Raw genomic sequence first — 27,781 nt, 5'->3', positions numbered from 1 at the left:
CATGGGCTGTGCCCAGCACATGCTGAGACTCGGGGAGTGGGGAGGCATCCATACTTTGGAGAAAGAGCAGAGCCCACTGTGGCATCACCCCACAGATACTGCTGGGAGCCGAGGGAAGGCAATGCTGAGGTCCCTCCCTGAGGGTGCGGGTGTCAGGTGGAGCCCACTGTTCACAGCTGCACAGGCTCTGTGACAACAAACATTTGGTGAATTGAACTAAAAAGCTGAGTTCCCAATCCTGGTTGCCCGGGCAACAGAGTAGTTGTTGAACATGGATGAATGAAACCTGTCGAGTGAGAGTGGAATGAATTTGTGTGCTGGAGATGGGAATGTGCTGGAAGGCTGGGCATGACTCTCACTGTTGTCTTCTCCATCATCTGTTGGGTTTGCAGCCAAGTCCCCTGGAGTTCAGTCTGCCCTCTGCCCTCTCCCACCTCTCCCCACCACCCTCCTAGCGCAGCACTCCAGGATTCCCACTCAGCAGCAGGGCAGTGACCGACTTTTACTCCCAGCCTGAAGATCTGCATGAGAACCAATGCACACCAGGGCTATGCTGCCTCCGTGACCAAGTGGTCCCCAGGGCCTGGTCTCACCACCATCTCCGCTTCCACCACAGACTTGCTCCCGTACAGGATTCCTCATCTCTCCAGTCTCCCAAGCTCAGAACCCCAGGGTGATCTCCTGCTGGGTCGCTTCTGCCATCACCATGGCCTGGAAATGTTCGCTAGTCCCCACCCCACCCCCATGTCCACACTCAGTGCCCAGGTCTTTATTTTTATTTTGTTAGAAGTGATAATGTCACTATGGTTATGTATGAGATCATGTCCTTGTTTCTCCAGAGATGCAAGCTGAAGGATTTAATTTGGAAGGGTTCAAATACAAATATAAAGAACAAAGAAATATGTCAAAATGTTAACAGTCGTTGAATCCAGGGGCTGGGGGTAAGTGTGCTCATTGTACTGTTCTCTCTTATCTATCTATCTATCTTATATATAGATAGATAGATATATACACACAAACAGATTTTTTTTCTTTCTTTAGAGAGAAAGTCTCACTCTGTTGCCCATATTGGAGTGCAGTGACATGATCACAGCTCACTGCAACCTCAAACTCCTGGGCTCAGGTGATCCTCCCTCCTCAGCCTCCTGAGTAGCTGGCACTACAGGTGCTCGCCGTCATGCTTGGCTAATTATCGTTATTTTTGTGTAGAGATGGTAGTCTCACAGTGTTACCCAGGCTGGTCTCAAATTCCTGGCTTCAAGCCATCCTCCTGCTTTGGCCTCCCAAAGTACTGGGATTACAGATGTAAGCCAGCACCCTCAGCCCTGTTCTTTCTATGTATCTCTATATTTGAACTTTTTCACAATAAAAAGGTTAGAGGTAAGTTGACCTGAATTGATTGGACCCATTTTCTCATCCATCACATTGGGGCTGTGAGTGGGAGGGGCAGTGAATGACCTCCTAAAGCTGTGTCCGCCCAGTGCCTCTTGGGGAAGCTGCCCCCTGTGAGCCTGGAGCTGGGTGTTCCCAGCAGGCAGAGTCCTTGACTCTGGAAGGCAATTGCCTTTGGCTTCAACAGTCCTGCAAGTCACAAGGCTTGTTGACCACGGTGACCCTTTCTGAGAGCCAGCGGAGGAAGAGGGCGGGCATAGGGTCAGGTCTTAAGAGATCAGGTCAGTCTGCTCAAACCAGGTGGGCTCAGGAGGAGCCGGCGAGGGTCCCGCTGCAGCTCCCGAAACGCTGTTTCCAGGCGGCAGTCAGCAGTTGGGCACGAGAGGATGTCCTAGCAAGCCTCCATCCCAGAAAGTTACACCTCTTACTGCCGGAGGTCCACCCCTCAACACTGAGCCCACCTCTTCAGTCCTGTAGTGAGGGGTTCTGGGAACCCCTTGTAACTGCCCGCCTTCCTCGGAGGTCTCAGAGGCCCTAATTGCGTCTTCCGATGGGAACAACCATGAGAGCAGGGTGTGGACGGAAGTCCCCCAGCCCCAGCGGGGTTCACTCTTTGCCTCCTCACTCTGCGAGGGTCCCTTACTACAGCTAAAAGGCAATTCATGCAGTCCAAAGGTTCCTTTCCCCTCCGGTTCTGCATGCCCTTCTCACTGTCCCCAAATGCTCATGACATGGCCTTGAGAGCAGCGCAGCGGGCAGGAAGCCCAGGCGCCTCGGAGAACCTGAAGGGCTGCAGGTCCCGGTGTCTGCGGCAGCTTCCGCATCCCTGCAGGGAACCAGCGGCTCGCTGAGCCTGGGGCTGGGCTCTGGGGCGACTCCAGAGCTGGAGGCAAGTGGCGCTCACATCCGTCTCCTCACCTGCCCCACCCGTGGCCTGGGTTTAAAATCCACACACCCGTCTTTCCGCGGCCAAAGTGATGCTGCCAGGATTGGTGATGACCCCAACTGCCCCGACCCCCAGAAGTGCAAAACGAACAGGCTGGCAAGTGACCAAAAGAGACCCGCGGAGCATCTGGGCTTCCAAGGTCCTCGGTACCGCCCAAGGCAGCGAAGGACGCGCGGCTCCAGGCTGCGGGAGCCAGGGACGACCGGGGGCTCCCAGAGCGCGAAGTCGCGATCCTCGGCGGTGGAGAGCTCGTGCCAAAACGTCCTCCCCTGCGCCAGTCAGGCCTTCGCGGGGCTGGCAGGCGGGCGGGGGCGGGGCCGCCGCACTTTAAGAGGCTGTGCAGGCAGACAGGCCTCCAGGCCCGCTAGGGGATCCGCGCCATGGAGGCCGCCCGGGACTATGCAGGAGCCCTCATCAGGCGAGTGCCCCGCGTCCCCCTGATTGCCGTGCGCTTCCAATCGCCTTGCGTTCGGTGGCCTCATATTCCCCTGTGCGCCTCTCGTACCGTACCCCGCTCCCTTCATCCCCCTGCTCCCCGCATTCTCTTGCGCTCCGCGACCCCGCGCACACACCCATCCGCCCCACTGGTGCCCAAGCCGTCCAGCCGCGCCCGCGGGCAGAGCCCAATCCCGTCCCGCGCCTCCTCACCCTCTTGCAGCTGGGCGCAGATACCAGGTGTGGCTGTTGTGAGGTGCGCGGGCGTCTGCAAACCAGGTGACAGCTGGCGAGTGGCTGCATGCATCTCTGGCCGCTGCTGCAGTCGCGGGCGCAGAAGAGGGTCCGGTCCCAGGAACCCCGAGCAAGGCTTCCGCGGTGCGAGGGGACCGGGCTTCTGGGGGTCCTGGAAATCGCAACGGGAGCTGGGCGCGGGAGGGGCCCAGGCTTGGCCCCTCCTGGAAGCGCGGGCTCTGGTCTCCGAGGGGAGGCCCCGACCGTCCGGCGGAGCCCGCCAGGTTGGTGGTGCTGGGAGAAGCGCTCCTCCTGCCTCCGGGTCCAAGGGCGGAGACGCTGCCTGGGGAGCAGGGGGGACAAGGGGCGGGTGGACCCTGAGGAGTCTTCCCTGCGCTTCGCACCCGCTCGTGGTCGAACAGGCAGCATTGGCTATTTTCCTGCTTGGGTTAATATTCATATCCCAACAGACCCAAGCCAATTCTTGGTAAAATCCTAAGTTATTGCGTGGCAGCAACTGTAAAGTAAGGTCTAAGAGGGAGATCGTGTTTCTCTGAAGATCAAGTACCTGGAAAAGGATAGAGAACCACTTGCGGGCTTGAAGGTGCAGGCGTTCAGCGGCGCCGGGTCCCACTGTGTGTGCTACGTGTGGCGGGCAGAGACTACATGTGTGAAAGGGAGCGGTCCGGCTACAAAACGCAATCTATGAGCTTCCGATCCCGGGTTCTTAAATGGGAGCTGTTGTAGACACTGCAGGTTAGAAGCATCTTTCTCTTTAAAAATAAGCCCACAGTACAAGTCGGGGCGGTGGCAGGGGGACGCTGAGAAACACCTGCTTGGTGTATGGTCATTAACACGCTTAGGCCTAAAGGTCAGGGCCCTGTTTCTTTTGCGTTCTTCCAGAACCATCCACACCACAGTCCCACTTCCAGGAGGGGAGGTCTTGGCAGTTTGGAATGCGTCCTTCCAACCACTTTTCCAGTGAATTCACAACACACCCACTGTTCCTCCGGAGCATGGGGGAAGGAGGTGTGGGCTGACTCGCACTAACCAATCCCGGTTGGCCTCTGAGCAGGATTCAGGCTGAGCCTGTCCCTGCCTCTGACTATTATAACAGCTCACCAAAATCCAAAATGCATCTGTGTGGGGTCTCTGTGAGGTCGTGTGAAGTGGAAGTGACTTGCTTATGAGCTGTTGACAAATGAAACATTGGGAAACCTTGAGTCTCCTAGGACACATTCCTTCCAGCTTGGCTCATCCCAGGAGTGAATGACTCTACCTGTTATGGACAAGCTGTTGCTGCAGTTCTTTGAAATCTACCTGCTCCCAGGCTGAACTACTGTCATTCTGTGAAATCTACCTGCTCCCAGGCTGAACTACTGTCATTCTGTGAACTCTACCTGTTACCAAACTAAACTGGAAGAAAACAATCTGTAATTCTTGTTGAAGGGAAAACACCTTTTCTTCCCTGCCCCTCTCTAAAACCCTGTCCGGGCAAAAGAGCCAGAGGCCAGGTCCTAACACATTTGCTAATTGTGCTCTTGCTGGACTTCTGCTTCCTCTCAGGGTTCCTTAATTTAAACCAGGTCCAGGATGTCATAATTCTGTCTTTATTAGTAACTACATTTTTACCAAGGAAAGAACTTAATCAATGTGCACAATTTTTAAAAATCAGGTACTTGTAGTCAGTGGTGAAACCTTAACCCAGGCATTTGTTAGTCAGCTGGAATCATTAGGGGCCTTGGTCCTGAGGAAAGCAGCCTGAGGTCTCACAACAAAGCTCCAGACATCAAGGAGGTCCACATGCAGGTTGACTGTCACAGACAAAGTCTGCTCTGTTCCTGTGTTCTGCCAGTGATAACATTCCTGCCAAACGCTGAAGTTGTTATGAAGCTGGAACATGTTATAAGCTTCGTGTGAAATGGCTGCTTTCATAGCTATCTAGCACATTTTTCCTTTCCTTGAACAAGGAACTCTAGGTTTTGTGCTGCTATTTCAGTACAAATTTCACCAGTCTTCTTAGTGACATTGGTAAGGAATTAAGTATGCTACAAGTCAATCTCTCAGCTTTCTGCTTCTTGAATTTAAATTCTTATTTTAACAAAACTGCAAAGTGTTCAAAGACTTCATGGTCATGTATTGAACACTTGATAATGTCAAGCCTTTAGGTAGCTTGCGAAGAACTGAGCCATGAACCAGGCAGTCCTTGTCGGGGCGAGTTCATCTGGGGGGTAGGTGTGCTCCCACCTGCATATGTCACGTCCAAGAGCCCTAAGGGAGCCGGGCAGCAGGAAGTCTCGTCAAGGCAGCACTTGCTTCTCTGCTTCCTGCCACTGACCCCACCATCCTCTGACGCTGTCTCTACAGCTCAGGGACTCTTCTCCAGGCCTGTGGAGCACTTTCCCAGCCCTCCCTTCCTTCTCTGCGTGGCTGTGCTTGACCTCACACTTCCCTCCTTGGCATTCCCTGCTGCTCTTGGTGACAGTGCTCGGTTGGCTTCTGTCCAATTCCTGTGTACTGCTTCTTCCTCCCACGGTGGCTGCCTCCTTTTCTTCCTAATGATGAGATGCATAGTTCCCTCAGCCATCACTGCCCCCTGAATATTCCCGGGCACTATTTTACACAGCCTGTACTGCTGCCCCCTCACCCATGACACCAAAATATTTCACTTTGAGGAAGACCTTAATACTGGGCCCTTTTCCTCCATAGGTGGCATGTAAAGAAAGCTTTTTAATTCTCTGTATGGCTCAGGTTTGTTTTACCGGAGAAGAGTTCAGGTCTACTGTCAGTCTGTGGCTTGTTGGTGTATTTCACACACTTTTGGAAGTTGGCGGCGCCCTGCCTCCCTCGGGGCAGAATACAAAACCTTCCCTTCCCACCTGTTCCTGAGAGACATGCCGTTTCACAGCATTCTATGAAGTCTGACTTTTCCTCTCTGGATTTCTGTGAAACAGCCTATTTCCTTAAACAAACTGTTTCCTTATATCTTCCCTGTTAGAGGGTTATTTCCCTTTCTGTTTCCTGTGGTTGTGTGCCCCCACTTTCACAGGAATTAGGAGCGGCAGTTCTCATGTGTGGTGTGTCTAAACGCAGGATCCTAGGGCCGCTCAGTGGCCCTGCTTTTAGGCACGGTGCTGATGGCCCGTGATAGAGATGACTCTACTCAGCGGGCTGGAGGTGACTTGGGTGGAAACGGTGGCTTGTTCATGTAGCAGCAGATTCGGTACCTGTAGGGTCCTGGTGTACATAGGCCTGGCGTGCAGAACATCTCATTTAACCCCTTTCTGTGTTACATATGAGACAGCCTTGATTTTACATAATTTGACCCAGAAATCACTCACCTCCTCCTTGACAAGAAGGTGGGGTGTAAATTTCCTGTCCTCTGTGCCCCCACCAGCCTTTCCTCCAGCAGTGACGCAGCTCTTGGTTTGGAAATGCTACAGGTGAGAACAATAGGTGTTTTTTCACTGACGATGGCAATCTTGAGGGCAGGTGAAGGCAGGGAGAACCAGAAATGGTTGCCAGCTCTTATCTTGTCAGACAGGTAAAGACCGCAGGAACCTGGAATTAATCATCTGGGCCAGGTCACTGGAGCACAGGTGCTTACGAAGGCGTGAGTATGTTCGTCCAATGAGGAGATGCAGGGCCAGGGCTGCGCCTTTGACCACTGGGGCTGGACCTAGCATTGGAAGACATGGACCATGTTCTCTCATTTCTCTGATTTTGGCCTAGCATCTTTCACTCAGTAAATAGATGGCGTGCTGACAGGCGCTGTGGGAAAGTAGGAGATGCACCGCCAGACTCCGTGAGACAGATGCTAGAGGCCTTGTGCAAGACTGTGGTGACTTCCTGCCTTGGGGGAGAAGAGAGGCTCTTTCTCGCTGCTGAGGCCGGGCCCTTCTCTCTTGTGGGAGCCGCGTCTTCTGGCCAGGTGCCGCACCGCTGGGTGGAAGCCGGAGCTGGATTCAGACCCTGGTCTAGCCTTTGCTGCCCTGACGATTCGCCTCCTGCTTTCCCCAGGCCTAGGTTTCACTGTAAGGTGGATCCCAAGGAGTGGTAAGGCAAGGCGCTAGCTCTCACACACGAGGGTTTGGCATCCAGTGGCACTTGGGCCTTTCTGTCACCCTCCTTGAGGGGACTTCAGCTAGTTTAAATTTCAGCTGCTATGATGAGGTGGAGGCGACGCCAGGGTTCTGAACGTGAAATGTAACACAGCCCGTCCTCACCGCCCTCTCCCCCCGGGTCACCAGGAGTGAGAGTGTGCCCGAATTTCCCGTGGTGTCAGCACAGCAGTGTTGTTTATGGCATTGTGTAACTGAGAACCCTGCGTCACTCTCTTAATCGAGGTGACAGTTCAGAAGCTGTGTGCCAGTCCTGGGGCCGCGTTGGTGCACAGCCCGGCCGGGCGAGGCTCTGACTGGCTTGGTGGGTCCCTGGCAAACGTGTGCGGGTCATTCTGACAGGTCCGGAACCCAACCCAGCACATTTCCCTCGGGCTTGCCTCATTGAAAACAAACTGTGTAGCAACTTTGTCTACCCAGAAGGGAAAGGCGTTGAGGGCATGAACTCGAAGCGCTGCTGTGCTTTCAGCCATAGAGCAGCTTTTCCGCACAGCCCTCTGGATAGATGTTTATTGCTTGAGATTGGAGGTTCAGAGGATGGATAACAAAACAACCTGCTCCCACAACCAAAAAAAGTCTTGGCTTTGGACAGACCTGGAATCAGGTTTTATCTTTTTCCCTTATTGACTGGCCCACTTGGAGAAGCCACTCTGAGCCTCAGTTTTCTCATCCGTGAAGTGGGGCAATAGTTTCCTTGCAAGGTTGTGAGGATAATTTGTTAATATTAATTAATATTGAATTAATGGGCATGGTGGCGCACACCTGTAATCCCAGCACTTAGGGAGGCCAAGGTGGGCAGATCACGAGGTCAGGAGTTGGAGACAAGCCTGAACAACATGGTGAAAACCTTTTCTTTACTAAAAATACAAAAATTAGCCAGGCATGGTAGCGGGCACCTGTAACCCCAGCTACTCAGGAGGCTGAGGCAGGAGAATTGCTTGAACCCAAGAAGCAGAGGCTGTAGTGAGCCCAGATGGCATCACTGCACTCCAGCCTGGGCAACAGAGCGAGACTCTGTCTCCAAAAACAAACAAAAATTGAACTAACATTAACAAGAGCTGAAATTGCTAATACACTGCTGGCCATGGTGCTCAGATGCCAGCAGTTATGAGGCCCTGATGTCATCCTGGCCAAGGATACTCCAGACCAAATTCTTGCCAATGACCTTGGTCTGGTTCTAGAATGACACTTTGTTGGTGAGGCACCTGGAGAAGGCACAAACACTCACTATTATGGAAAGCCTGAAACTGGGATCAAGCTGGTAGCGTGAACTCAACAAGGCGATTTTTGAGAGCCAGCTTGTTACTCTACTCTCAGGTTTTTGGTCAGTTTTTTGTTTGTTTGTTTGTTTGTTTGTTTGTTTTAGAGACAGTGTCACTCTTTTGCCCAGGCTGGAGTGCACTGTGGCCCCAATCTAAGGCTCGAGCAATCCCCTTGCCTCGGCCTCCCAAGTAGCTAGGACTACAGGCATGCACCACCACGCCTAATTTTTTTTTTCAATTTATTTTTTGTAAAGATGAGGGTCTCACTATGTTGCCCAGATTGGTCTCTAACTCCTGGGCTCAAGTGACCCTCCTGCCTCAGCCTTCCAAAGTGCTGGGATTACAGGCATGAGCCATTGCACCCAGCCAACTATCGGTTTTTTATATTACAAACAATTTGGTAAGTCATTGAATTTTCACTTGGATCCATTTGCAGGCTTTAAGTTAGATAATATTCTATCTAAAATGTATGTGCCTACAACTAAGCTAGGTATTACAGGAAATATAACAACGAAGTCTTTATCCATACAGAAAATAAAGCATGGATAGATGGCTGTGTGTCATAAAGTGCCAAATCGCAGGTGACAGGCATTGGCAATCCGTGCAGGTGTTCCCTAGTATTTTAGCATTCAGTGAGTTAATCCAGAAAAACTGCTCTAAGAGTCAAAAAGCAGTGATGTGCTCACTTTGTGTCTTTTTCAAGGTTGTCCTGAAACTACACCCTTTGTTTCATTCTCTTGAATGTCCGTGTACAAGCATTTGTCCAAATAGCCACTAATTTGAGCACCTGTGGTAGGTGGGTGCTCTCCGGGGTGAGGGGAGTGTCCAGTCCTGCTCTGTGGGGGCATGGGGATTCAATGAGGTCACACAGATGCCACTATCACGGTGCCTGGCTCTAGGTAAGACCTGAACCCTTGCTGATTTCTGATTGTGTTATTTGCAATCATTTTGTTATGAATCTATTTCTGAATGTAAAAAAGTCGGCCAGGAGTGCTGGCTCACACCTGAAATCCTAGCACTTTGGGACGCTGAGGTGGGTGGATCACTTGAGGTCAGGAGTTTGAAACCAGCTTGGCCATCATGGTGAAACTCAGTCTCTACTAAATATACAAAAAATTAGCTGGCCATGGTGGTGCACGCCTGCAATCCCAGCTACTCAGGAGGCTGAGGCAGGAGAATTGCTTGAACCCAGGAGGCGGAAGAATCGCTTGAACCATTCCAGTCTGGGCAATAGAGCGAGACTCCATCTCAAAACAAACAAACAAACAAAAGTCTGCGGTCCTGGGTGAAAACTCTACATGTGGCTCTACTGGCCCCCCTTCTAGTGACAGCAGCAGGGCACCTGTGTCTCCCCTCTTGGAGTTATTTTTACAAAATTTCATGCCTTCATGCTTTTTGGTTTAAAAGCATGCAATCATGTGTTGAAGGCAGTTTCCCTTTTCTTTTCTTTTTTCTTTTTCTTTCAGTTGGAGTCTCACTATGTCATCCAGGCTGGAGTACAGTGGTGCAACCTTGGCTTACTGCAGCCTTGATCTTCTAGGTTCATCCGGGCTCAAGCAATCCTCTCATCTCCACTTCCTGAGTAGATGAGAGTATAGCTGCACCACCACACCCAGCTAATTTATTTTTATTTTTATTTTTTTGTAAAGACAGGGTCTCACTATGTTGCCCAGGCTGGTCTCGAACTCCTGGGTTCAAGCTATCTTCTTGCCTCAGCCTCCCAAAATACTGGAATTACAGGCATGAGAGCCACCATGCCCAGCAGGTTTTCCATTTCTTAAATTGCTATCAAAAGCTTCATCTGGGAGGCTGAGGCAGGAGGGAGGACTGCTTGAACCCAGGAGTTCAAGACCAGCCTGGGCAACAAAGTCAGGCCCTGTCTCTACAAAAATACAAAACTCAGACAAACATGGTGGCTTGCACCTATAGTCCCAGCTACTCAGGAGGCTGAGGCAGGAGGATCGCTTGAGCCCAGGAGGTCAAGGCTGCAGTAAGTTGAGATCACACCACTGCAATCCAGCCTGGGCAACAAAGCAAGACCCTGTATCTAAAAGGAGAAAAAAAAAGTAAATTTTTGAATTAATTCTTTGATAAATGTGGACTTAATCCAAAGTGATGTAAGCCCTGAAGGTCTTTTCTTTCTTGTGATTCCAGCCACAGTTCTAAGGGTGGTTCTGCTGTTCTTGGTTCCTCCTAAGTTGATTTCAGAAACTTCATTGATTGCTATAGTGACCAATATTGCACTTTTGAATTGATTTCTGGCTTACCCTTATTGTGTAAACATGTAGCTATGTGCACGTGTCTGAGTGCACTGAGTCTCTAACTCTGCATAACTACTTCATGGCCACTAGAAATCATTCTTTTGGATTTTTTAAATCTCCCACCCATATTTGCAGAATATAATTCTTATTTCTTGTTTGAGTTGAATTCCCTAACCATTCCTTCTCAAAGAGTTTCAGCAAGGACTTTGGATGTTCTAGTAAAATGGGAATAAAGATGGATGTGTTTTTTGGCTTGATGTGTTACTTGTTTCTTCTTTGGAATTATGTGTACACTTGTATACATAATTTTTAGTAATCCCAACAACTGAATTTCTTTCTTTTAGATGCAAATATTAAAAATGCATTATTTTTATGTACTTTCACACTTCTTCTGACAGACTCTTTTTAAAAAGTTTTACTTTTCACCTCCATTTTCAGGCCCCTGACATTTATGGGATCACAGACTAAGCGAGTCCTGCTCACCCCGCTCATACATCCAGCTCGCCCTTTCCGGGTCTCCAACCATGACAGGAGCAGCCGGCGTGGGGTGATGGCAAGCAGCCTGCAGGAGCTCATCAGCAAGGTGCCCCACATCCCGCACCTCTCCCCCAGTCCACAGGGGTGCCCTGCACTCTCACAGGGCCATGGTCTTGGGCTCTAAGCCAGGGCCAGCACAGAAAGGTCAAGAAAAGCAGCATCTCACTTGGGGGAGACGGGGAGAGAAATTGGGGATCACTGCTGGTGGTTATGGAGTTTCTTTTTCTTTTTCTGTTTTTGAGACAGGGTCTTGCCATGTTGCCCAGGCTGGCCTCAAACTCCTGGGCTTAAGTGATCCTCCCACCTCAACCTCCCAAGTGCATGCCAGTTTCTTTCTTGGGTGATGAAAGTGCTGTAAAATTGATTGTGGTGACGGTGGTCCAACTCTGTGAGCATACCAAAAACCACTGCACCGTACACTTTAAATGAGTGGATCATATGATATATGATATGTGAATTATACATCAGTAAAGCTGTTTTTAAAAGAGGAGGAAAAGAAAGAAGGAGAAACAGCAAGTTAAACTCATCAGACCCTCTCTTGGCCTCAGAGACTCTGAGAGTAAAGGTTAGGTATAAATGATCAAGGGGAACATTACATCTCTGTACCATAAAACATTGAGGTACAGAGACAAAAGCCTTAAAACAGTCACTAATGGAGAATGTTGCTTTGTTTCTTTGACAAGGGAGGATGCAGGGATGGAGCCAACTTTGGAAGTCTGGGTTTGGTTGTAAAGGCCAGGATCTAGAACAGTGTCCTAGACCACCAAATAAGGAAGAATCCCAGCCTCTCAGAGAAGCATAACTCAGACTCAGGCACCCATGGAAACAAGAAACAAGCATCCAACATGCAGTCTCTGAAGCAAGAGAGACACTCAGCTACGCACACGAGGCTGCGGCTCTTACAGCAGCAAACATGCAAGAGCTTTCTTTTTATTCATCTAAATAAATAGGTAATCTTAGAAATTACAAATATTATTTAATGTAATCATTACCTCATGTATCTTAAGAAGACAGATCCATCAAAAATCTTAACTTCCCGGCCGCATGCAATGGCATGTACTTGTAGCCCCAGCTACTCCGGAGGCTGTGGCAGGAAGATTGCTTGAGCCAGGAGTTTGAGGCTGTGATGCACTATGATTGTGTCTGTGAATAGCCACTGCACTCCAGCCTGGGCAGCATAGTGGGTCCCCATCTTAAAAAGAACATTCTTCACTTCCCTGTTTCCAAGCAAAGACTGAGTCATAGACACAAGTCAAGGTTACCTTTACCATTAAAATTTTATCAGAATCAGCCCAACACTTTTGAAAACTGTAACTTAATAAATGTCATTGGCTGGTCACATGGAAATACCTGGCTTCCCTCCATTTCTCTGATGTGTTGCACACCTAGACTCTGGATGCCCTCGTCATCGCCACCGGACTGGTCACTCTGGTGCTGGAGGAAGATGGCACCGTGGTGGACACAGAAGAGTTCTTTCAGACCTTGGGAGACAACACGCATTTCATGATCTTGGAAAAAGGACAGAAGTGGATGCCGGTAAGCAAAAACACTGTCACCCAAGCAGCTACTGGGTAGACTTTTTACCTACAAAAGTGCGTGCCCTACTTGGGTGTTGACTTGTTCACTTTCTTTTTTTTTTTCTTTTTTTCTTTTTTTGAGACGGAGTCTCGCTCTGTCACCCAGGCTGGAGTGCAGTGGCGCGATCTCGGCTCACTGCAAGCTCCGCCTCCCGAGTTCACGCCATTCTCCTGCCTCAGCCTCCCGAGTAGCTGGGACTACAGGCACGTGCCACCACGCCTGGCTAACTTTTTGTATTTTTAGTAGAGACGGAGTTTCACCGTGTTAGCCAGGATGGTCTCGATCTCCTGACCTCGTGATCCGCCCGCCTCTGCCTCCCAAAGTGCTGGGATTACAGGCGTGAGCCGCCGCGCCCGGCCAACTTCTCCACTTTCTAAATATGCACTTTGTATTCACCTAACAACTGGATCCACTGCCCTCAAAGGGATTCTTACAAGTGTTTCTAGGAAACTTAGTCTCTCTGTGAACTGAGGCTATTTGATATAAAGCAAATAATTCCAAGGAACAGGCTTTGGCCAGTGAGTAGCTACAGATCCTGTAAATGCACAGAATTGACTTGGCAACTCTTCATCTCTGTTCTTAGAAGGCTGGAGAAGTAAACACCATCAAGGAAGTTAGGGAGAGGGGTGTGTGTGCATGCGTGTGCATGTGTGAATATGGAGATTTAGAAAAGTAAAGAGACAGAATGAAGCCTTCGGTCTCTGGGAAAACTATAGATGATATAGCTCAAAAAACCTTCTCAGTATAAAATGCCTAAAAATGTAAAGCACAATATCAAAATATCTTTTCACATAATAAACTGATCTCCAAGAAAGAGAAATCCTCAGTGGTTAAAATGTTGAGGCCAGCATCCAGAGAGGAGCATGAACACTGAAGCTGGCAGTTCCCCAGGCATCTCCTCTGGGGTTTCCCCACCTGTGAGCACCCACGGACCTCAGGGACAGATGCTGGGAGGACAGGAGACAGCCTCCGGCTGACACAAAGTCAGGGGGTGAGATGTGAGGGTCTGCGTAAAGCAGGGAATCTTAGAGCTCTCTCCTGGGAATTTGGGCCACAAGCTGCCCTCATGAGGGTTTAGGCATTGCTGAGTCCCAAACCCCTAAGCTGAGAGTTCGGTTTTCAGAGATCTGGGGGAGTAGCATCAATGGAGGGGTTTGCTCTTTGGATTCTCTTTACTCCAGCCCCGTTTCCAGGATTGATAGTGCCCCAGGTAACTAGCAGGAGCTCAGGCAGTTCCGTTTGGGATGAACATCCATCCTGGCCTCAAAGAGTTTTCATTCGTAACGTTCTCACAATGCAAGTTCACAATCAAAACACAGAACGTAAGGACTCAGGCACCACATTCATGAGAGTAAGCAGAAGCAATCAAGTCAGGCCTGCCAGGACCGCAGATGTTGGAATCATCAGACACACAGTATAAAATTAGTGTACTAAAAATGCTCACCCATGGCTAAATTTGACTGACTAAATAAATTAATTAATTAAATGCTCAAAGAAACATTAAAAATAATCTAAAATAAGAATAGCTAGGAATTGAAGACCAGCCTAGGCAACAGCAAAACCCCAATCTCCACCAAAAAAAAATTTTTTTTAAGGCTTAGCTGGGCAAGATGCTACACACCTGAAGTCCTAGCTACTCAGGAGGCTGAGGCAGGAGGATCACTTGAGCCCAGCACTTGGATGCTGCAATGAACTATGATCACACCTCCGCACTCCAGCCTGAGTGACAGAGCAAGACCCTATATCAAAAAAAACAAAAAATAAGAAAAGGCCAGCCTGAGCAACATGGCAAAACCCCATCTCTACCAAAAAATACAAAAATTAGCCTGGTGTAGTGGTGCATACCTCTAGTCCCAGCTACTTGGGAGGCTGAGGCGGGAGAACCACTTGCGCCTGGGAGGTCAAGGCTGCAGAGAGTCATGATTGCACCATTGCACTCCAGCCCCAGGGACAGAGGGAGACCCTGTCTCAAAAAATAAAAATACGTTAAAAAGGAACAAGAGCTAATAACAACTGACTATACAGATTTGAAATAATCAAATAGAATTTTTGGAAATGAAAAATATAACAACTAAAATCAAGTAAATGGAGACTCAGGTTAGACAGAGCTGAAGTTAATGATAAAAGATCTGAAAGATGTTGCCTGTGATGTAACACAAAGCAGTAGAGGTGGGGAACACGAAGGATGTTAGAGACCAGACTGAAATCTAATCTCTCTCTCTTTGGCATCCTCACGTAGGGAAGGATTTTTTTAAAACAAGATACAATGCACAAGTCTTTTTTTTTTTTTTTTTTTTTTTTGAGACAGAGTCTCACTCTGTTGCCCAGGCTTGAGTGCAGTGGTGTGATCTCGGCTCACTGCAACTTCTGCCTCCCGAGTTCAGGTGATTCTTCTGCCTCAGCCTCCCGAGTAGCTGGGACTATAGGCATGTGCCACCACGCCTGGCTAATTTTTGTATTTTCAGTAGAGATGGGGTTTCACCATATTGGACAGGCTGGTCTCGAACTCCTGACCTTGTGATCCACCTGCCTCCGCCTCCCAGAGTGCTGGGATTACAGGTGTGAGCCAGCGCACCCGGCCGATTTTTTTATTTTTAAGATATAGGGCAACACACTCCTCTACTACCGCCAACAGCTACTTAATGCAGCAATTTGCTTCATCTCAGAGAGTGAGGCACAGACTATGACCCAGCAGCTGCTTTCCTGGGCATGAACCTGAGACTCCAACACCACCACGTCAGCAGGTATGTGTTAGAGCGTCCATGGCAGCAATGCCCTAAGTGGTGAGAACAAACACTGGAAACAAATCATGTACCCTTGCAGCACACACGTGTGCCCAGCACATAGAAGTACTTCTAAGTAAATACACACGAAGAAACTGTAATGTGGTCCCTGAACAGAATGCTCTTCAGCTGTGAAAATGTGTGAAGTTCAGCTACAGGCATCCATGTGGATACACATCAGCTATGCTGAGCAAAAGATCACAGGATAATACAGTAAACAACGCATCCTCAAACTTTATCTCAGGACCTCTTTACTCTCCTAAAAATTAATGAGGACCCCAAACAGCCTTTGTCATGATCTCGGCTCACTGCAACCTCTGCCTCCCTGGCTCAAGTGTTTCTTGTGCCTCAGCCTCCCAAGTAGCTGGGATCACAGGCAAGCCACTACCACGCCCGGCTAATTTTTATATTTTAAGTAGAGACAGGGTTTCACCATGTTTTCCAGGCTGGTCTTGAACTTCTGACCTCAAGTGATCCACCTGCCTCGGCCTCCCAAAGTGCTGGGATTACAGGCATGAGCCACCACACCCGGCTTGTATCAATAAATTCTATAGACATGTGCCAATCAGAGGTTCTGAGCTGCAGACTTTGTCCCTTGGGGGACATTTGTTAATGTCTGAAGACATGTTAGGCTGTTGCATCTAGTGTGTAGAGACCAGAGATGCTGCCAAACATCCTGCAATGCACAGGACAACCCCGACAGCAAAGACTTATCCAGCCTCCAATGTCGGTAGTGTCAAGGTCGAGAAACTATGAGCTATAGATAGATATAGATATTCCCAATAGTCAAAATTGTTTTTTGTTTGTTTGCTTGTTTTTTGAGATGGAGTCTCGCTCTGTCGCCCAGGCTGGAGTGCAGTGGCGCGATCTCGGCTCACTGCAACCTATGCCTCCTGGCTTCAAGGGATCCTCCTGCCTCAGCCTCCTGAGTAGCTGGGATTACAAGTCCCTGCCACCATGCCCGGCCTTTTTTTTTTTTTTTTCATTTTTAGTAGAGACGGGGTTTTGTCATATTGGCCAGGCTGGTCTCGAACTCCTGACCTCAGGTGATCCACCTGCCTTGGCCTCCCAAAGTGCTAGGATTACAGGCATGAGCCACCGCCCCCAGTGGTTTTTTTTTTTTTTTTAATTTGTTTGCTTTTTGTTTGGAGACAGTCTTGCTCTGTCGCCCACTCTGGAGTGCAGTGGCACGATCTCAGCTCACTGCTACCTCGACCTCCTGGGCTCCCCCACCTCAGCCTCCCAAGTAGCTGGGACTACAGGCATGTGCCACCATGCCTGGCTGATTTTTGTATCTTCTTGTAGAGACAGGGTTTTGCCATGCTGGCCAGGCTGGCTTCAAACTCCTGGTTTCAAGCTCCTGAGCTCCAGCGATCCACCACCTCTGCCTCCCACAGTGCGGGATTACAGGCGTGAGCCACCGCGCCCAGCCAATATTCAAATTTTAAATTGTTTGGAAGTTATTGATTAGCATATTTTTGAAAGAAATTAAAATTCAGAAATTTTAAAATATGTATTAATTCATTAAAAGTAATAACCCAATACAGATTAACTAAACTCACTTTTTTTTTTAGATGGAGTCTCGCTCTGTCGCCCAGGCTGGAGTGCAGTGGCGTGATCTCGGCTCACTGCAACCTCCACCTCCTGGGTTCAAGCGATTCTCCTGCCTCAGCCTGGGATTACAGGTGCCCAGCGGATCCTGGAAACGGGACTGGAGTAAAGAGAATCCAAAGAGCAAACCCCTCCATTGATGCTACTCCCCCAGATCTCTGAAAACCGAACTCTCAGCTTAGGGGTTTGGGACTCAGCAATGCCTAAACCCTCATGAGGGCAGCTTGTGGCCCAAGTAGCTGGGATTGCAGGTGCCTGCCACCACGCCCAGCTAATTTTTGTATTTTTAGTGGGGTTTCACTATGTTGGCCAGGCTGGTCTTAAACTTCTGACCTTGTGATCTGCCTGCCTCAGCTTCCCAAAGTGCTGGAGTTGTAGGCACGAGCCACCACGACCAGCCACCAGGTTAATTTAACTCATATTTTTATGAAAAGTGACTATTTTCCAAAACAAAAAGATGGAGGAACGGCATTTTTTACATTTTTGTAAATTTCTTTAATGTCTAGCTTAATAGAAGATTCTTATATCTGCTTCTTTATATTCAGTCTGTTGTAACATATTGTTTTGATGGAAGTATGAAGAAAATCCATCCTGACACAGATATGCAGCTGGGAAAGGAGGAGGATTTTAATAGCCTGTTCAGATAACTGAGGATATTCTTTTTTTTATATTATGCCAGAACTCACCAAGTCATGGTTTCAGAATAGTGAGTTGAGGTGTTTTCAGAAAGGTCAGATGCAGCGTGTAATTTGAAGGTATACCAGTGAAGTTGGCCTCCTCTGTTACAGTGAATCCATCGGTCTGTCTTCCATTTTGAATGGACGTTTTTCCTGGGGATGATTTTGTAACAGCAGGCGTTGGTCATTGAGAAAAACTGATTCACTGAGTTATGCAGGTTTTCCAAATGTGCTGTGGAAACAGCACTTCTTGTGAGAACAAAGAAGGCAAACTGCATCTTACTGTTTATTATGGCCTTTCTTTCTTTTTTTCTTTTTTTTCGAGGCAGGGTCTTGCTCTGTCACCCAGGCTGGAGTGCAGTGGCGTTATCTTGGTTCACTGCAGCCTTCACCTCCTGGGCTCAAGGGATCCTGCCACCTCCTCCTCCCAAGTAATTGGGACTACCGGTGCATGCTACCACACCCAGCTAAATGCTTGTATTTTTTTAGAGATGGGATTTCGCCATGTTGCCCAGGCTAATCTTGAACTCCTGGGCTCAAGTGATCCACCTGCCTCAGCCTCCCAAAATGTTGGGATTACGGGCATAAGCCACTGTGCTTGGCCTAGTTTTGACCTCTCAGTCCTTTAATAGGGCCTCAGGATTCCTGGATGTCTCCAGATTACACTTTGATAAACTCCACATCAAATCATTTACAGATAATTCAAAAATATGCAAAATTAACAATATAATGTTTGAGATACACATGTGCTAAAAATAGAGAAAAGTAAGGGGAAAACGCATGGCATAAAAACCTCTTGATAGGAGGGGAGATGTGGGAGGTGGATGGGGTCTCTAATGGCAGTGTGTAGGTTTCATTTTACGTCTTTCTGTTCCTTACTTCTACATATATTATACATATACATATATATTATATATATAACCTCACAATTTTCCTGACTGGGAAAGAAACCACAGACCAATTATAAAAGCATAATATTTAGAATAAAATGTAATCTTTAATGCAGATGAGGGCTGGGTGCAGTGGCTCACACCTGTAATCCCAGAATTTTGGGAGGCCGAGGTGGGTGGATCACAAGGTCAGGAGTTCAAGACCAGCCTGGCCCACGGGGTGAAACCCCATCTTTACTAAAAATACAAAATTTAGACGAGCATGCTGGTGGGCACCTGTAATCCCAGCTACTTGGGAGGTTGAGGCAGATAATTGTTCGAACCCGGGAGTTGGAGGTGCAGTGAGCTGAGATAGCACCAATGCACTCCAGCCTGGGCGACAGAGCAAGACTCCGTCTCACAAAAAAAAAAAAAAAAAAAAAAAAAAGCAGGTGGAGAGATGTCTGTAGATAAGACTATTAATTGTGGGGCGAATTAGACAAATCATTTAAAGCAAATATTGGTCTGCATGGCTTTTTGCTTGAGAAAAGTGTAACAGCAAAAATAATGCCCCCGCAGACCACAGACACCTCTGTTTGTTTTCTTTTTCTTTTTCTTTTTTTTTTTTTTTTTTTTTTTGAGACAGAGTTTTGCTTTTGTCGCCCAGGATGGAGTGCAATGGCGCGATCTGGGCTCACTGCAACCTCCACCTCCAGGGTTCAAGTAATTCTCCTGCCTCAGCCTCCCGAGTAGCTGGGATTACAGGCGCCCACCACCACGCCCGGCTAATTTTTGTATTATTAGTAGAGACGGGGTTTCGCCATGTTGGCCAGGCTGGTCTCAAACTCCTGACCTCAGGTGATCCACCCACCTCGGCCTCCCACAGTGCTAGGATTACAGGTGTGAGCCCAGGCGGCCAGACAGACGCCCCTGTCTTAATCCTCAGCCGTGGCAGATGGGATTAAGTGAAGGCTACTGGGGCGGGGTTGGGGTGGGGTTTGTCCTGGATCATCTGGGTAGAGGCCGAAGTCTTCACAAGGGTCCTTATGAGAGGGAGGCAGGTGAGCATGAAGGCCAGAGGCAGAGGAGGAGGAGGGATGTGGGATACCCACCAAGGCAGGCGCCCAAGAAGCCGGGAAAAGCGAGGGGCCGGGCCTGCCCCGCGGCCCCCACGGCGGCCCTGCGCCCTGGCTTTGACTCTGACCTCGGCAGTGGGACAGCATTGGTGTGTGGGTCTCATGCCACTGAGGTCATTTGTTACAGCAGCAGTAGGAGATGGGAAAGGCGGGTTTGTTTTTCTAAAGGAGACACTCAGCTAACAGGGAGGAGTTGGTGGTGGGCGCTGGGAACCTGGTTGCGGGGCAGGGTGGTGGGGGCGGTCGATGCCACGGGTGTAGATGCCACCGCCGGCCACGCGCTCCAGGGGGCTCGCGGCCCCCGTTTCGGCTGCCCAACCACCTCCCTGGATCCCAGCCACCTGTAGGCCTTTCTGGGCAAAACCAGTTTAGACTGAGACCAGAATGCTGGAGCAGGAAGCCGCCAGCAGGTGTCTCGCTCCCCGGTCCCAGCGCCCTCAGGAAGAGCGCGGCCCCGCAGCCCCCGCCCGGCGAGGCCCCAGCGGATCCGCGGCGGGAGGGCGTCATAATTTTAACCAAGACTGAAGACACTTAGGGAGAGTAAAATTAAAACTTTCAAAAGTCAGAAAGGGATGTGAGGCTCGGAAAAAGAGGCGCGGGATGGGAGGAGAAGCCCTCTCAGATGCCAGGATCTGAGCTTTCCAAACACGTTTCCCGGCTGAGGGCTCGCTGGCGCCCCCAAGAGGCCGCTGAGAGAAAACGGCCTCAGCCTCAGCTTTGAGAGAGAGTGTGTGTGTGTGTGTGTGTGCGCGTGCTTTGAGTGTGTGTGTGTGTGCGCTTTGAGTGTGTGTGTGTGCTTTGAGTGTGTGGGGGGGGTTGGGGGGGTTGTTGTTGTTGTTGTTTGGTTGGGTTTTTTTGTTCGTTTGTTTTGAGATGGAGCCTCACTCTGTCGCCCAGGCTGGAGTGCAGTGGCGCGATCTCGGCTCACTGCAACCTCTACCTCCCAGGTTCAAGTGCTTCTCCTGCCTCAGCCTTCTGAGTAGCTGGGATTACAGACGTGCACCACCATGCCCGGCTAATTTTTGTATTTTTAGTAGAGACGGGGTTTCGCCATGTTGGCCAGGCTGATCTCAAACTCCTGACCTCAGGTCATCCGCTCGTCTCGGCCTCCCAAAGTGCTGGGATTACAGGTGTGCACCACCATGCCCGGCTAATTTTTGTATTTTTAGTAGAGACGGGGTTTCGCCATGTTGACCAGGCTAGTCTCAAACTCCTGACCTCAGGTCACCTGCTCCTCTTGGCCTCCCAAAGTGCTGGGATTACAGGTGTGAGCCACTGTGCCCGGCCTCAGCTTTGATTTTTAAAGTAATAAGAGGGAGCTACAACCGCTTAGAAAAGGATGATGAAGTCAACCTCACCAGAGATTCCACCTCACAAAATTTTATTTTCTTTTTCCTTCTTTTTTTTTTTTTTGATAAGGTCTTTCTCTGTCATCCAGTCTGGAGGGCAGTAGCACAATCATAGCTCACTGCAGCCTCAACCTCCTGCCCTGTTCAAGGGGTGCTCCTGCCCCAGCCTCCAAAAGTGCTGAGACTACAGGCATGAGCCACTGTGCCTGGCCACAAAATCTTTCCTGAAAGACAAATTCAAGTCAAAGACAAATGCCTGATATTTGTACCTTGGGGCAGCTTTGCTCTCTTATATTTTTAAAGTGTCACAGGAGGGAGAGCTTTTAGATGACAGATTCCTAATCCATACATACCCCAGATCTATTCAAACAAATTCTGTATGATCCGAATTAGAGGCTACAACTGGAACCACAGGTGGGTTTGTCTGTATGGTGGGACAGGGGAATAAAGAAGGCTGGCCACGGCGAGGAGGGTTTGGGTAATTTTAGGGGTATTTACATTTTAAGTTCCCATTCATGAGGTCACTGTCATTAGTGAATTTACCATTCACAGCCTCAGCGGCTCCCAACCTCGAAGGCTCACAAGACCTAGTAACCCTGTGTAGACCCGAATCCTGAGTGCTGCAAGATCTGTATGTGGCACAAGCCACTCAGACCGAACAGCTCCTGGCCTGTCATTTGTACTGGGGGCGGCTTTGCTCTCATATTTTTAAACCATTTTGTGGGGGAAATTCTGTTCCGGTGCTGTTTATAAACCTGGGATGTGTAGAGGTCACTGACTTCCTCTTCCCACCCAAGGGGGTCTCCTCCCACCCAGGGGTTCTGCTGCATGGCTTTGGGCTTCCCCATGGAGTCCACTCTCAACCCCGGAGGGTTATTAAAACACAGAGGTGCTCTGGGAAGGTGCCCACTCCGCCCTCACTTCAGCCATATGATTCTGGTACTTTCCACCCAGTAGCCCCATAAAATTGAACCAATGCTGCCTGCTTCTCCATTACCATAACTGTGTTATGGTGATGAGATGAGATTCTTTTGTCACCAGGTAACCATGGTGGCCTCCAGGGCGAGTGGGTCCCCACCACTTATCAGGGCACAACTATCCACTGAGCAACGGGGTCCTAAAATCCAGGCCCTGACGCCACACCAGACTCACCCTGAGTCCGGAACTGAAGGTAGATCAGGGACAGACACCTCGTGGCTAATTGGACACAGTCGTAGTGTGTGCAAATGGGTCCTGCTGAAAGCATCTCTCTATCGATTAGCCACGGAGCTGCTCACAGACCTTAAACAGACACATAGGAGAATCTGAAGCTGGCATAAGAGCAGAGTGATGACGTGGGAGGGTTAGGAAGGCTCCTGAAGCCTGCCCCTCCCCTCATTGTCACAGGGCAGCCAGCACGTCCCCACTTGCTCGCCACCGAAGAGGTCGGGAATAGCGAGAGTCACCTTCGACTTGTACAGGCTGAACCCCAAGGACTTCATCGGCTGCCTTAACGTGAAGGCCACCATGTATGAGATGTACTCCGTGTCCTACGACATCCGGTGCACGGGACTCAAGGGCCTGCTGAGGTAACACACTCCAGGGGTCACCTCCGGGGGTCTGCAGACTGCACAGGGTGTGGCACAGGCAGCAGTCCCCACCCTGTTCCTCTGGGCTCCCAGGCCGGCTAGCACTGTTAGGGGCAGTTGGAGTAATGTTGTCTGGAGGTCAACTCTTATCCCACAGGCTCATCTCACACAACAGAAAATCTCAAGCCAAAACAGATTTATTTCTTCCAAAGACCACTAACTATTCATTAGAAACAAAAGCTAAATAATAAATATAAAGAGAAACCACATTCATTTTAAGAACTAGAGCACTTAATTCTAGGTGATGATGACTAAAACCGGAGCCATGGAGGTTGTGGCCGGGTTTGTACAGAGCGGTCACCTAGACCCTGGTGAATCACACGCTTTTACATGTATCCCCTGTACTCCTGATAACTTCAGCCTCACCAGTAATGTGGCATGGGCATGTGTCCTCTCCACATAATGCCAGGGCACCGTCATCCCAAAGACGAAGGCCAGGCTGGTTGCACAGCATCCCAGGAAACAGAACTTTTAGAAGACAGACTCCTGATCCAACCATACCCCAGACCCATTCAAACAAATTCCATGTGATCAAAAGGAGCTTTCCTAGGTGTTCCTGCCCCATAACTGGGTGCCACCCCTGCCATTGAGCCTGGGACTGAGAGAGACACCAGCAGTCCCTGCTCTAAGGAATCAGCTGTGTGACCTTTCACAGACTCCTTAACTTCTCTGAGCCTTGCTTTTATCATCTTTAAATGAGAAGGTTGGTCAGGCGTGGTGGCTCACACCTATAATCCCAGCACTTTGGGAGGCCGAGGTCAGCAGATCACTTGAGGCCAAGAGTTCGAGACCAGCCTGGCCAACATGGCGAAACTCCATCTCTACTAAATATACAAAAATTAGCCGGGCGTGGTGGTGGATGCCTGTAATCCCAGCCACTCAGGAGGCTGAGGCAGGAGAATTGCTTAACCCCAGGAGGCGGAGGTTGCAGTGAGCTGAGATCCGCCACTGTGAGCCATAACCACACCACTGCACTCCAGACTGGGTGACAGAGCAAGACTGTGTCTCAAAAATAAATAACTAAACAAACAAACAAAAAATAAATAAAATGAGAAGGTTGCTTCCAAGCTCTTTATGATTGCCAGGGCTCTAACTACACCTACTTCTACCCCAGTAAATTTACCGTTGATCCTTAAAGAACTAACCTCTGTGGAGGGAGTGGATGGGAGAGTGGCTGATTGCAGTAGAAAGGTCTTCAAGTCGAAAAGTTTTGCAGCTGCTGCCATTCCAGTGCCCCCTGCACGTCCCTGTGGGCAGGGCCGCCCATTTCTCTTTGAGGGTGTTGTTTCCGTCCCCCGTGGCCTTGACAACTGCTCTGATCTGTGCTGAGCACAGCAAAGGGGAAATACCCTCCTCTCAGAGGTCTCCCGGCCTCACCTGAGGTGGGCCAGGGTGTGTGGCTTCTCTGTGGCCTCAGTTTCCCATTCAGAGCCATCAGTGACTGACTCTAAACTACAGTCACTGTCATAGTGTTGGAGTCTTGACTCCCAGGAGAGCTTCCTTTTTTTTTATCTTTTCCTTTTTGCCGGGATAGGAGAGAATAGCTTTACACTTGGATTTTAAAAGTTAGTCAGGAGAGTTACAACAACTGAAAAAGGTAAGATGAAGAAAGCTAACCTCACCCAAAATTCCACCTCAGCGAAATCTTTTTTCTTTTTCTTTTCTTTTTTTTTTTTTTTTTTGAGACGGAATCTCACTCTGTTGCCCAGGCTGGAGGGCAGGGGCACGATCTCAGCTCACTGCAACCTCCTCCTTTCAAGTTCAAGCCATTCCCGTGGCTCAGCCTCCCGAGTAGCTGAGATTACAGGCATGCACCACCACACCCAGCTAACTTTTGTATTTTTAGTAGAGACGGGGTTTCACCATGTTGGCCAGGCTGGTCTCAATCTCCTGGCCTCAGGTGATCCACCCACCTCGGTCTCCAAAAGTGCTGGGATTACAGGCATGAACCACATTCCAGGCCCTTTTTCTTTTTTTTTTAAGAAAGAGGGTCTCACACTGTCCCCCAGGCTGGAGTGCAGTAGCACAATCATAGTTCACTGCAGCTTCCAACTCTTGGACTCAAGCGATCATCCCACCTCAGCCTCTGAAAGTGCTGGGATTATAGGCATGAGCCACCACACCTGGCCACAAAGTCTTTCTTGAAAGACAAGTTCAGCCTTCTTGTTACTAATTTGTATTCTCTGATAAATCCGATGACACCACAAGCAGCCATGGAACTCACGACAGCCCCCACACTGGAGGCACCGCCTGCTAGGGACCCTGTTGTGGGTGCTGGGGGCAGTGGGCCCTCCTGATGAGACAGCTGCCCAGGCTTGGCTATCGCATCCCCATGGGCTCAGTCACTGCTGAATGTCCTGCTACTACCTTAGGAAGGGAAGGGATTTCAGTAGCAGGGCCCCTAGAACAGCCCAGCAGCCGAAGCCCAGGACACAGCACACCTGTGCGGGTGCGGCCATCTGCTCCACACAGAGCTTGCCAGCCACTCAACAAGCAGGCCACACTTCAGGTGGCTCATGGGAGCCGTGCTTCTTGGGGTGGTCTTGGGCCAGCAGCAAGGGGGTCCTCAGGGAGCTCACAGAGACCTGCTCCTGGCCAGACCCACTGCCACGGCAGCTGCATCTGTGCCAGCCCTGGGACACGTGCACCCTGAGAGTGCTCAGACAGCCATGCTCTAAATGTCAGCCTGGCCTCCTCCGAGTGCCTTTTGGTGGGGGGAGTGAAGTATTCCCATCCCGTCTGTTTCTCACTGGCCCAAAATCCCAAGCTAAAGCCTCCCCATCTCCCTCTGCCACAGGAGTCTGCTGCGGTTCCTGTCCTACTCCGCCCAGGTGACAGGACAGTTTCTCATCTATCTGGGCACGTACATGCTCCGGGTGCTGGATGACAAGGAAGAGCGGCCATCCCTCCGGTCACAAGCCAAGGGCCGGTTCACGTGTGGATAGGGATGCAGGCTGTCGCCGGCTCTTGAGCCAAACACTGAGTTTCATTTGGCTCAATGACGAATGTTGAAGATGCTTTTATGTTCTGAGCCACATGCACTTGTAGGCCGCTGGTCACGCTGCTCAGGAGCGGTGCCCAGAAAAGGAAAGGGCTTGGTTGTACATGAAGTGGGGGCAGTGGGCAGTGTGCCCTGGGGGGAGGCATAGAGGGCCCCGGGGATCATGGGAAGCGACCACGCAGCAGGCGTGCCCAGGAGCGTGTGCGTGTGTCAGAGCCATTTGGTCCATCATCTGCAATAAACCCATCGCAAGAATGACCTTCAAGATGTGTGACACTTCCTGCGTCTCCTTTATCTCTCAGAAGAGCAAAAAGCAAACAAAACAAAACAAACAAAACTATCAGAACAGCAAAAAAAAAAAAAAAAAACTTTATGTAGAAGCAAAACTCATCCAGGAATATTCTGCTAACAGATATAATCTCTCATAAGTCTTTATTAGTGCCACAAAAATAACAAGCTGCAAAATGTTATTGTATGTTTTTTTCAAACATGGATTTTTAACAGGCTCAAAGGGGCCCTCGCACTGAAGGACTCAAATTGTGGAGGTCTTCAAGGACTTTTTTACTTTTTCACTTGTGAAAGTGAAAGGACTTTACTTTTTCAGCCTCTTTTTTTTTTTCTTTTTTCTTTTGAGACAGGGTCTAGCTCTGTCACCCAGGCTGGAGTACAGCGGCCTGATCTCGACTCACTGCCGCCTCGACCTCCCTGGGCTCAAGCCATCCTCCCACCTCAGCCTCCTGAGTAGCTGAGATTACAAGTGCACACCACCACGCCTAGTTTTTTTTATTTTTGTAGAGATGGGGTCTTGCTATGTTGCTCAGACTGGTCTCAAAATCCTAGACTCAAGAAATCCTCCTACCTGGGCCTCCCAAAGTTCTGAGATTACAAACGTGAGCCACCACACCCGGCCCAGCCTTTTTCTTAAAAACCAAAAAACAACTGCTGCACCCTCAGCTGCAGATGCTGCCTGCAGCCAGGTGGGGCACCGCGTTGCCAAGGTGGAGCTGTGCCTCATGCTGGCTCAGCCGCGAAGAACCTCCTGTCCGTGGCTGGGATCTCTAGCTGCAGGCACAGCTGGACGAAGGCAATCAGACAACTTTGTAAGAATCTGTCTCCCACTCTCTTAGATCTGATTCCCTGCAGGGAGGGGGGACCCCCTCAAGTGGAAGCAAGTGCAGACCTCAGGCCCTGCAGCAGGAAGCTCTGGGCTACACCTTGTCCCCTCATTGGATGTCCTGGGTTACACCTCATGCTGCAGACACAGCAGCTGGTGGCTCTGCCAGGCTGGGCCACACACTGAGTCCTGGAGCCACCCCAAAGAGAAATAGGGTGCTGTTCCTAGAATCAGGGGAAACAGATGCTAGAAGAAAAATATTTCCTGATTAAGAAATGATGCTTTGGAGGCCTTTTCCTTCCCTAGCCACCAACTCTGGCCACAGAAAGACACCACAGTGTGTCCCGGAACCCTAGAGGAAGAAAAACTCTCCCCTCCCCTACACCCTTCCCGGGGCTCCCAGCTGCTGCTCAGCCGTTCCCAGCAGGGACGGTCCTCCCTTCACAGACAGTTTGCAGTCCCCTTTGAGAGGCCCCGTGACCGGCGCTGAGTCCTGGGCTTTCACTGTGTCTGAGCCAGTTCTTGGAGAAGCTGGGCCAGGCCCCACAGCAAGACAGACAAAAGGAAAGGAGGTGGCGTTCCTCAAAGCACAGGCTCTTCTTTCACACTGCGAAAAAAACAGGCACTTTCAGTATTATCCCTTCTTGCCCTCCAGAATGAGCTGCACTGCTGGTAGAGCGAGGGTTACAAAGAGTGTTCAGGCACAGGCCGTCTGCTGTGACTTCAAAACATTTCCTATATAAGGAGCTCCCGACCGCCCTGCCCACCTCGGGCCAGCAGGAGAGGAGGCGAGGAGGAGGGCTGTAGCCAGGCGTGTGGCCGGCCTGGCCGAGGGGCGCTCACTCCT

General features: G+C 49.9%; 1 protein-coding gene and 1 long non-coding RNA gene across 2 annotated transcripts in view; one reads left to right on the top strand and one right to left on the bottom strand.

Moving 5' to 3' along the window:
- LOC117977787 (uncharacterized) overlaps positions 1 to 3,163 on the bottom strand; it is a 19,671-nt gene extending 16,508 nt beyond the window's left edge. Inside the window, exon 1 of the long non-coding RNA XR_008621920.1 lies at positions 2,987 to 3,163. This is a non-coding gene — a long non-coding RNA (uncharacterized LOC117977787). The remainder of the gene's footprint in view (positions 1 to 2,986) is intronic.
- CIDEA (cell death inducing DFFA like effector a) lies at positions 2,173 to 27,781 on the top strand. The gene is made up of 5 exons (XM_003817868.6): positions 2,173 to 2,756; positions 11,090 to 11,234; positions 12,578 to 12,724; positions 22,578 to 22,759; positions 25,617 to 27,781. Exons 1-5 carry the CDS (start codon positions 2,719 to 2,721, stop codon positions 25,762 to 25,764), a joined length of 660 nt encoding a protein of 219 aa, XP_003817916.1. The 5' UTR covers positions 2,173 to 2,718; the 3' UTR covers positions 25,765 to 27,781.

The sequence above is a fragment of the Pan paniscus genome, chromosome 17 (assembly GCF_029289425.2).
Source record: "Pan paniscus chromosome 17, NHGRI_mPanPan1-v2.0_pri, whole genome shotgun sequence".
NCBI classification, from domain to species: Eukaryota; Metazoa; Chordata; class Mammalia; order Primates; family Hominidae; genus Pan; species Pan paniscus.
This window is presented reverse-complemented; position numbering and strand designations above follow the sequence as displayed.